Consider the following 12,289-nt stretch of genomic DNA (forward strand, 5'->3'; position numbering starts at 1 on the left):
TGTGTCAGTTGTGTTATAAGTGTTGTACCTTCTGTTGTAATAAACCAGACTTTTATACCGGTAGAACCCGTTATTTGTATTAAACATCCACAAATGCATTGGTGACAGGTATATAAGATACAAAGTCATTGTTTCTTTTATCGAAAATTTTTAAGAAGGATATTGCTAGACACTGATAAAATCTAAATTTGTTTCTTTGCTTATATTAATTCAAAAGATTCTATTTAGTGTGAAAATATACTTTTAATAGAAAACAGATTTTGCTTGGTACTTTGTGGGTTAATGTCAAAAGGAATCGATAATAATTGAATAATAACGAATAAGTTTCGTTCAATTTTAAGTTTTGGTAAGATTGGAAGAAACCATAAAACTACAAAATTTCATGACAACAAAAAGCAAGATCTAAAAAATTTAAATTTTAATGTTAATTTTTTTCTTGCCAAGAGTGACGCGTCTTTATGACAAAAAGAAAATATTAAAAAGTTAGACGGATTCGAATAGCAATACTCGATTTTTATTTCAATCAATAAAAAAAAAATTTTTTTTCTTGTCTTTTCATTGTTATTCGAATCTGTCTGAAGTTTAATTTGAATTGAATATTGTTTAAGGCTAAATTAAGTCAATAACCATCAAAAAATAAAACCAAAAAAAGAACAATAAATAGAAAACATTCAAAATTATTTAATTGTCGCCTGTCTGAGGTAAACTATGATGGTTAAAATGATAAAACTTCCGGTTGCAGAACAAGAACTCATGATATTTTTGAAGACTTGCTTGTGTCGCCATAAACTCATCAATATTATTTATGCGAATTTATCTTCCACTTTATTCACATGGCTATCTAATGTACTTTTTATATAACATATTTAGTTTTACTTTATATTTTATTTGACAGGACATTTGGAATTTACATTTATTTTTTTATTTAACAGACTCACCTCCTGTGGAGTTTTTCAATGTCTTGCCATGCCGAATGTCTGTTACATAAACCCCGAAATGTCGAGTTCTAACTGTTTACTTAAAAATATTCTTACCTTCATAGAATTTATTGATATCTAACCACTGTAATTTATACATGGGTATTAACACATACCATTAAGCAAATTATTTTAAGTATGTTTCTCTGCTTCTTATGTTTGAAAAGACATAAATTTTTAATATAACATCGGTTCTCCTTATTAAAATTTCGTAAAGTAAGTAAAAAATTAGATTTTCTTAATTATGCAGAAAACAAAGCAGTAAGAAATTCCTTCTAATTTAAGTGTAAAATTTTATTTACTTCATTCATCAAATAAGCTTCAGAAGAGTACAACGGTTTTTGAACGCATATCAGTGTATCTGCTGTGGCTTGTGCATTAAAAATTCAAACCAATTTTGTTGCTAAATTATGCAAACAATACGAAAGCAAGTGTAAGGTACGTGGGTAGACATACCCGTAAGAGAGCGCGAGAAGTGTTAAATTATATTGACTGTCACAACAATGACATCAAAAGGAAGTCATTAGTTATTGTCAAGACAGGATACAAAAAAATACGCGGCTTAGCTTACACACTTTGAACACGTCGCTTAGAAGACTTGAGCAGCAATTTTGATGTGTTCCTACCACCCGCAGGCAACTTTATTGCTTCAGACACGTTTGGGATATGTGCATTGTTATCGCACAAATACTCCAAAAAATACAATTGGAAGTTGTTAAGTTTTGGCAAATAACTTTTTTTTGTTGATTTATTCTATATCAGAAAATGAAAAATAAACCTCGTTTGATTGACAGATTTTAGTCAAATCTGGTAGCTTAGACAAAATGTAGAAAAAGCTATGTATATATGCATACTTTAAGAAAGAGTCAAATTCATTTTAGTTTATTATAATACGTTATGTACATATAATGAAATAAAAATTGTGTGATTTTATGGAGAACATATGAAGTTATATCTTTATTTTATATCGTTTATAAATGTTACATATGTATGATATATATTATGGAGCGAGCTAATTACTCAGTTAATTAGATCTCAATTAATTGTAAGACAGATGCGTCAGCTTTAACCTTGAACGAAACTACGGGAACCGTAAAATTGCAATACTGACTGACAGCCATGCAGCTAAAATGGCACTTATATCCTAACAGATGACAGCCAAACTAGTATGGGACATTGGACTCGCATTGACATGCACTTAATGTGGATCCCAAAACACGCTGGTGTCCAAGGCAATGAAAATGAATTGGCAGATAAGCTCGTAAAAAGAGGCACGGCTTCAATAATGATAGGCCCAGAACCTTTCTGCGGTCTAGACAAAGGAATTCTATCCATTTTTTTGAACGGCACAAAGGAAAAAGAAAATGAACTATATTGGGAAAAGCTACCAAGATTATACAAATCAAAAAATCTTATAGGAACCTAAACAACCTAAAACGCTTCTAGGATTGTATAGAACAAACAAAGAACAAGGAATTACTAACCGGTCACTATAGATTGAATTATCATCTAAACCAACTCAAACTAGGAAACCAATCCAACTCAGACTGCAGATGCTGTAGAAAAGAGTATGAAACTGCATACCATGTGCTAAGGAAGTGGCACTGTTGCTCAAGCAGAAGAAACACGTAGGAGGGTGTTTCATGAAACATAAGGATTCAAGACTAGGAAAGACAGGCAATATATTGACTTTCATTAAAGAAATCGGACTTGGAGAAACACTATAATTCGACTAAGTGGCACAATATATTTTTCAGGTCGCAATGTACTACCCCTTTTTCACAATAATAACAATAGTTTGTTTTTAAATTCAGTTTCTAGAATTTCGACTACTTTCGGATGTTCATCTACAAAAAAATAAAAAATACTAGTTACAAAAATAAAAGAAATTCGTATTATAGTTAATTTACTATAAGATTTACTAAGGTAGCTTTAAAAAGAATGATATTTATAATGTTTAGTTCATTTTTTAACTACAAATTTACTATAGTTTAGTACTTGTATTCGCTTTTACGAAGCATTCGGTGAATCCGATTATTTGAAAAGTAAACGAAGTCTCCGGAATTGAAAATAAAATCGGTCTTTATGTATATCCGGTATCTGTTTATTCAAATTTATACCTAAAAAAATTTGTGTTTATTATGTGATGCACGTTCGTTTGCATTTGGTGCTATTCCTTCAACTTTTGCTCACGAAATCGCCGAATAATTTCACAGCGGATAATAATCGCAATTCCGGATGTTTGAAGACTCTGAATTTACAAAAATCTTATTTTATTTTCAACTCCTGAAACATCGTTGTTATCCGTTTTATCGAATAACTTCAGTTTTTGAAATATCAGAATAATATGAACAGCACTACTACTGTTCAGCAAACTTATTGTAGAACATAATATGTTTTTAATATGCATTACGAGGATTTAAGCTTTACTCCGATCATATTTTAGATTGTTATACTATGCTTACACCTAAACTTCTCTAATCTATTTTAATATAGATTTTTTATGGAACACATATAATAGTCTCAACATAATATAATAATTCATGTTTTATTTAGCTTCTTTAGAATAGTATATATTATGTTCACTTATAATATACAAAATTGTATCATACCTAAAAACTGAAATGTTTCTCATAATTATTTGATTTATTTATCCGAAAAGCTGTTGAAATTAATTAGATTCAACTTCCCATTAGTTGCTCATATTGCAGTTTAATATCTTTTTTTTGTGGTGCAATCAACCACCAACTGCTTTCCCAAACTTATACTATATATCAAGTCACATCGTACCACCATTAGAATAAAATAAACACGCCAAACCCAGCATACGTCGTCAACAAAGTGTGATAAGATAACAAGCTGGAAAATTGAAATTAACAATCTCATCTTCATTATCGTAAAAGAGCAACGTTTATTATTGCTATGCCAAAGCTGTTCCTGAGACTGGGGTGAAGATTAGCTTAATTTGATAATATTTTTTAAAAAACAGCAAATTTATAAAAGCACGCCTGGAACTTTTGGCATATCAGTACGAGTATATTTTGAAATAGAGTACTGTTTGCCTTGATATTAAAATAAAAAATTGAAATATTAAAATAGACATTATTGTAAATGTTATTCATGTTTTACGCAACGCCATGAAGCTACGTTAAATATCCCAATGGGAATGAGTAGCTAACTCAGCGGATTACTGTTAAGGGTTGAACTTCCACAAGGGTGTCATTACAGTTAATAGACCCATGTATTTTTGTTTAAAATAAATATATCCGTTTGCGTATCAGATAGACATTTAGATATAAGAAGTGCAAAACGGAAACTAATTTAATTTGATTTTTGTCAACACCAAAACAAACCCGGTCAACACATGCTCTTTTTTAAGACTATGCACTTCACTTCAATTTAGATAGAATGATGCATCTATTAAGATGCCTAAACTTTTGTGAAATAATAAATAACATAAATACAAATTAAATAAATTGCTTATACCATCAATTCAGGGTCAATAAAAGGTAAAATAAAAAGAAGAAATCCTTTCGATGTCTTTTTTAGTAAACAAAAAAAATTATTTACTTTGTGTGTCGTTTAAATATTAATCAATGGTCTATAGTGGTGAAGATTTATAAAATATTCCGAGCTTCAGTTTCTTATTTTCCTGAGATCCTATAAATTTTACATTTAAAATCACTGGCAATTTGCAATCAATAATTTAAAAATAAATGGAAAAGTTTAGTTTCAAATGATATTAAATTTTGTACTATATTTCTGTATTGTTGTTGTAGTAACCCGTTGGAATTTCGAAAGCAAGTACCTAGGAGGACAACAAACGTGTTAATGTGATAAAAGGGACTGATAAGAGTGACGTTTATTTTTATTTTTCGCATTACTTAAGGTTATTGACTTTAGACAGCTTTAGAGGTAATTTGTGTTAAATTCGTATTTTGTTGCAACAAATGAATTGTAATAAATGAAAATTTAAATTATTTTCTAAATTCACATATTCTATAATAGAATTGATATTAATCTATAAAAACAACTTCACATTTTACAGTTAACAGTGGTATTACATCGCTATTGACCAACTTTTCCGCAATTTCATTTGTATCTAGTGATGTAGCGATTGGCATACAAATGACCCTAATGGTCCAAAGCCTTTCACAAAACATATCTAAGATTCGTATATGAGTAATCTTATTGTACTACTTGCACATGCAACTATACATATACATTATGTATTTGTTGCTGCTCACTACTTTATGCAATTTTTCAGTTTTGTACGCATGTAAAATTCAATACGTTTGCTATTTTCTTCCGATGAAGCAACCCGATAAGAATTTAGCAATGCAAAATGTTCACACTTAATACTTCCAGCTGAGCATTGCGTAGGGGCACTTTGAAAGTTGAAACTAAGCAATTTTATAGATAAAGAAAAATACAGACAATACAGGCAATACTCGTACTAACAGCAGCACTAACAATATTGCCCACAATTTCTTAAAGGTAGGGCAGTTACAAGCCCGAGACTTTAAAAACGCAACAAATGCATAACGCGCATGATAAGAATTTAATGTTTGGTTTAAAATATGTTGAGATCGTTGTTAAGATGCGGCACGTACATATCTTTACTTGTAAACTACACGTTTGTGCCAACACAGTGGGAGATCAACCAGGTTTAGATCTTATCGCTATTGGGACTTAACGCAAAGTTTTTAAAGTTTCATTAAACAAAAGTAGCAACGGCAAAGATATGTAAATGTATAAATGAGTTATATGAGTAATTAGATAATTAGATAATTATTTAAATATTATATTAATTAATGTCAAGCTTCTGTTTTTTGAGAAAGTGAATACAACAAGAATCAGTTATATAAGTTATTCATTAATTTAATTTGAATTTGATTAGTTATATTAGCTATTCATTAATTTAATTTGAATTTGATTAGATGTTTACAGTTCACACTTTATTTCCAACAGATAAATTTCTTCATATGGGAAATTCTAAATACCAAACAAAAATTCTGTTTACATATATACATTCGTGTTATTTCATAATGAACTATATACCTTAGGATCAAAAAAGAACGAGAATTAAAAAAAAAAAATTTTAATTTTTAATAATTTTCTTTATTATCGCCTTCAAAGTATTCTCCTCCTGCGGCAATATATTCTTGCCAATGCTTGATCCAATTTTCCATACAAGTTTTATAGGCCACCGAAGGTATGGTCTTTAGTTCACGCAGCGAATTCTCTTTTATGGCCTCTATGGTCTCAAAACGCGTTGCTCGCAATGGCAATTTGAGTCAAGGAAAAAGGAAAAAGTCACACGTTCGGTGCTTGGTTGATGATATTGGTGGAGTTTTTGGTCAAAAACTGCGACACAACCAACGCTATGTGAGCCGGTGCGTTATCGTGGTGTAAAATCCATGAGTTATTCTTCCATAAATCTGGCCTCTTTTTGCGAATGGCCTCATGCAAACGACGTATAATGGCCAAATAATACTCCTTATTGACCGTTTGACTGTTTGATCGTCCGGAAGGAATTCATAGTGCACCACACCATGAATATCAAAGAAAACAGTCAGCATAACCTTGATTTTGGACCGACTTTGGCGATCACTTTTCGATTTCGGCTCACCTTCGAAGCACCATTGGGTCGATTGTTGTTTGGTGGGCATAAGACTTCTATGCACATGAGGACTTTTTTGGTGTGAGGTGAAATGTCTTTCAAAAAAATAATACAGTTTTTCAAGTAGTAGTTTTGTTTCACTGCACCACATAATTGCATTATATTATTAGTTCAACTTATATTGGTGCATAAAAGTTAAACAAGATAATAGATTTGATTTTGCAGAAGCTGAGATACCGTTTACACAAAGTTTTAAAGTGCATTAAATGTATATATATATAGCGGGTTTCTGTATTTGAACGTATTTGAAAACACATAGGCTATATCTAAATTATCAAATTATTTATTGTGTATTTTCTTAATCAGAAAAACTTCTTCTTCGAATAAAATTTTTTTTCTAAATTTTTACAAATTTTTGTGTTGTCAATATTTTACATTATAATCTAGTTTACTGCGATTATCGATAATATCGACAGCTACATTATTCCCCCTTCCGAAAAAACACCTTGCGACCATAACGCGAAGTGTATGTCTTATGATCGTTCTTGTCAGTGACTAAAGGCTTAACTTCTTGTTCCTTAAAATATTGTTCACTGAAGGCTGCTTTGAGGCGATCCACCGAGATATTCACTTTCCTTCCCTTAACATCCACGACAAAATATTTATCGAAACGCTTAAGAACAGTGAATGGACCTTCGTATGGAGCCTGCAATGGTTTACAAATCATGGAATTTCTGACGAAAACCTGATCCGAGGAATAAAGATCTTTTTCAATAAAAACCTTTCCACTAGAATGATGAGCAGTTTGAGTAGATCTTAAGTCGTTCATAAATCTTTTTAGTCGCGATTAGCTTCTGAAATGAATTCCCCAGGTAAACGTAAGCCAACGCCATAAACCAGTTGTGAAGGACATGCGTTAATATCTTCTTTCACTACAACTCTAAATCCTAGAAGGATGAGAGGTAGTATTTCAACCCAGTTGTCATTTTGATAACACTTAATGGCTGCTTTCAAAGACCTGTGAAATCTTTCAATAATTCCATTAGAAGCAGGGTGATAAGCTGTGGTACGTAAGTGCTGAATACCAAGAAGCTTAGACAGCTCTTTAAACAAATAGCATTCAAATTGTCGTCCCTGATCTGTGGTTACACGTAATGGAACGCCAAATCTTGCAATCCAGGTGGAATAGAATGCGAAAGCTACATTTTCAGCAGAAATATCCTGCAATGGACAAACCTCAGACCAGCGTGAGAAACGATCGATCATTGTCAAACAGTAACGAAAACCTCTACAGCATGGTAGTGGTCCGACAATGTCCATGTTGACGTGGTCGAAACGAGACGAAGCAGGTAGATACTGCTGAATAGGTACCTTGTTGTGGCGGTGAATTTTGCTTTTTTGACAAGCAATGCAGGATTTGACCCAAATAGCACAATCTTTCTTCATATTAGGCCAAATGAACTTTTCTGCTAATAATTTGTGAGTTCTTTTACCATTTGAGTGACAAAGGTTGTGGATCGAGTCAAAAGCGATTTTGCGAAAATGCTTCGTCAAGACCGGACGAACGTTCCCGGTAGAAATGTCACAATACACTGATACATCAGAGTTTGGTAAGGTAAAGGACTTGATTTGCAAGCTGGAGTCTCCGTTGAGAAGCTTTTTAACTTCTTCATCAGTCGTTTGCTGGCAGGATTTAAAAAACTTTGACGTGCAGGCTGGCCGTATGCCTCGTTGGCGGCCGCGCCGTGTCAAAGTGATTGAGAGTGGAGAGCGTTGATGAGATTTGATGAAGTCGTCAGCTTGAGAAAGTAACTTTGATCTGTAGGCTGGCCTCATGCCTCGTTGGCGGCCGCGCCGTATCAAAGTGGGTGTAAGTTGTGCTGCTTAATTCACAGAAAAATTTATTGTGATGACCTGGATCCAGATTCCTCATCTGAATGTGTCACCGGCATGCTTGTGTGTTGCGTGTTCAAATCACGTCGGGGTCACCAATATATAGCGGGTTTCTGTATTTGAACGTATTTGAACACACAGAGGCTATATCTAAATTATCAAATTATTTATTGTGTATTTTCTTAATCAGAAAAACTTCTTCTTCGAATATAATTTTTTTTCTAAATTTTTACAAATTTTTGTGTTGTCAATATTTTACATTATAATCTAGTTTACTGCGATTATCGATAATATCGACAGCTACATATATATATATTAAAAAAAAAGTATGTATTAAAAGTAAAAAGTATGTATGTATATAATAATACTAACAAAAGCTGCTATAGATTTTTTGTTCGAACCCTAAATTTGAAATTAAATATTAAAAACTGAAAAAGTTTCTCATACAACATGTAAAATAAATCTGAAGTTTCTAAGTACCAAATACATTAAAAAATAATAAGGCTTTCTAAGAAAAACATGTTACAAAATCACAGTTTTGTTTACGAGCTACATCTGAGTCTCAGCTGATCGACCCTATTTTTATTCTACAAGTTGCATTCTAAAATTATGCTTAAGTTTCGCATTTAAAGCGGATACGAAAAAAAAAGTTTTTATAACAAAAACATGTTTCCAATTCTTTAGATTTATGGCAACTATATCTAAATCAGGATAGATATGAATAAAATTTTCTATGGGTCCTCATATGAATAACGTATTTAAACAATATGTATATTTCTGTACCAAATTTCATAGTTTTATTAATATCTCTATTAAAAATAAAGAAAACTTATATCCAATTGGTTAGTTTTTGTGACAGTTATTGAATGTTGTGGTTCAATTTCGGTTAGTACGACAATTACACCAGGTCATCAAAAAATACGTGTATAAAGTTTTATTCGTTGCTCAAAAAGTGACGATTTCGACGTTGACGACGTTTTCTTCAATGCATTATAAAAATCCTAACAAACCTAACACACTTTTTTACACTTTTGTGTGAAGGATATTAAAATAATAATTACAAGAATAATTAGAAGAAAACAGCCTGAGAAAAACAACGACAACCGCAAAGGAAAAACAAATACTCTTTTTAAATTAAAGCAAACTTCGTATAGAATATGCTAATATAGTAGTATGAAAAATAAATAGAAGAATATAGAATTATTTTTTAAGATATAAAATTTTATTTATTTAATAATGTGTGTCAACACGTGCCGACTTTTGCAAATTTAATATTTTGATCTCATGCAAAGAACGAACAGTTTAATGAAGCGTTAAAGTTATTATTTAAGGAATTATTGCTATAAACCGAATGAAATAAAACCTTAAATACACTTAGTATGAACACACAATCGTGTTATTTAAACAGAACAAGCAAACAGTATCGAGTTATTATGAGTAACATAAAAGGGAAATGTCTTCGAATGTTATGAATGCAATTACGACTACAATTTTATGCTTCACGCGTAGACCTATTAACACTTACAAAGTTACAATTCCTCTTCTTCAACAACAACAACAATCAGAATAAGAATAAGGAACTTCTTAAGATAAGCAATAAACTTGAAAATAAATGCAAAATTAATATTCGCACAAGAATATCACATAAAAGTCATAAATATAACTTGTAATTGCCTACATACTTAAGGTAGGTGTTGACATCATTTCAATATATAATGAAACCGAAAACTATTTACCAAACAATATTTATAGTAAGATAAAATGAAATTATTTGTTGTAGTTTTTATTAGTTATTATGTTGACAAACTTCTTCAAAACAATCAAAAAGTTTTAGTTAATGAAACTGGTGATGTTGTGTCAAATTATTGGTAAGCACACAAACGACATTTCTTTAAGTCTATACTCGTATATCCATTATGCTCCATATATCATACAACATGGATGCTGGCATACAAACTGCTACTAAACAAAAACGTTAAAATTCAATTTTACGAGCGATACTTGCTGTCATTAAATGTGTCGACAGTCGACAATGTGGGAGGACTACAATTGGCAACAAAAGGTTATAAAAATTTTACGACTTCAAAATTATGTCCTTTCAATTATGACGTCCAGTCAGAAATACTTAATATTTCTGCCATAAATTTCGCAGAAATTTAATTGTTGAATAAACATTTATGTATATAAACAGTACATTCAAAGTTTTTACAAAAAGTTTAAAGCAGATTAAAAACCGGATATATCTTTAACGACAATACGTTGTTACAACCATGAGCACATGAATGTCACAAGAAAGTCGAGGAGACGTTAGAGATGACACGAGGCCAAATATGGAAAATGTGGGCAAAACCAAGCAAATAGTACTTACTAATAAACTAATCCACACATTTGCAGCATCGCATAACGACATATCATTTCTACATATCACTCTTTTGTAGTCGTTATGGTGTCACTATATTCATCCTCGTACGGTTCAATGATACGACTAGCGACAACGCCGCACCATACACATATTTGTAACAAAACAGATCTAGCCTCTGTTGTCTTCTTGTTTTATTTGCAATTTTTCTTATACTCCATTTCATATGCTATAGGTTCAGACCCTATCCTTGCCCTATGGCAACCCCTCACTGGTGAGTTCTACGGCTTACTAATTTCCAAGAAACTGAATGTGTAGAAATTCACTAGTGGTTTTCCTTGTGTCTGCATAGATTTCTTAATTTTTAAAAATAGTCTGTTACTAACTTTGAATCACAAATATATTTACACTTAGTTTTTTAAATTACTAAGTATAAAGGGGATAAATTATATTTATTATAGAACAGCTCTATTATAGGACAGATACTTATTGCCCCAGTTATACCATTGCATATTAGTTTTTGGCGATTGGTTGGAATAGCAATGTATACATCCGGTACATAATATTTAAATACAGCCCCAAGTCTTTTGGACTATTGTACTGTTTATGGTTTCCCTGCGGAGAGGGGAACAGAATACTCCCGCGGTTAGGATTGTCTGTTGTAAGAGGCGACTTAAGTCCCCTAGTGCCATTCTGGCACTCATGCAAGAAGTGCAAATGGTAGTGAGTTGTATGCGGCAACTTGCGACATCTGACCAGAGATGATGCTATCTGGTATTTCGGGGGTCAGTGGCCCTACAGCTTCGGCTGTACTGACCATTGGTGTTGGCTTCAAAGTGGCTGTGGTTAATACCCAAACTTACGCAGTAAAAATGTTTTGCTTGTCATTCATTCGCCGTGGCGTGCATTTCCAACCGGGTGCTGCAGCTCAAATTGTAGCAGAGGTCAGTAGGTAGGCCTCGCAGCTTACCAAGGTGGAAGTTACGACTTGCATGAATTTCTTTATTGGTACTGGCGGAATAAGGAAGGGAAAATATAATTTTCAGAATCTTATTTATAAATACATGTACATAATAGATATACATATTTAATATATACATATATAATATAAGTAATTATATTATATATATTTCGTAAAACTTTTTGATCATAACTCGAAAGTTTGGTGCCTTTATTTATTTTTTGTTTTTTAAACATTTACAAAGCAGAGAGAGTGAGAGATAGTTAGATAGAGATAGAGTGAGACTATATCTACAACAATAACAGAAATGCCCCTTAGATAAATGATCATCTTAATTAAATTACATTAGTAAATATCTTAATGGAGAAATGTAGCAATCAAAAGATCCTATGATATTATTATTAAAATTCTTTAATAGAGCACTTCCTTTAATTCATAAGTGCTCTGTAAAATACAGTGATATTGTAACGTGATAT

General features: G+C 31.9%; 1 protein-coding gene across 1 annotated transcript in view; it reads right to left on the bottom strand.

Moving 5' to 3' along the window:
• LOC119665462 overlaps positions 1–7,429 on the bottom strand; it is a 24,651-nt gene extending 17,222 nt beyond the window's left edge. Inside the window, exon 1 of the mRNA XM_038074683.1 lies at positions 7,106–7,429. Coding sequence (XP_037930611.1) covers positions 7,106–7,429 — 324 coding nt within the window. The remainder of the gene's footprint in view (positions 1–7,105) is intronic.
• Between the last annotated feature and the right edge of the window lie 4,860 nt (positions 7,430–12,289).

This window comes from Teleopsis dalmanni, chromosome 1 (assembly GCF_002237135.1).
Source record: "Teleopsis dalmanni isolate 2A chromosome 1, ASM223713v2, whole genome shotgun sequence".
NCBI classification, from domain to species: domain Eukaryota; kingdom Metazoa; phylum Arthropoda; class Insecta; order Diptera; family Diopsidae; genus Teleopsis; species Teleopsis dalmanni.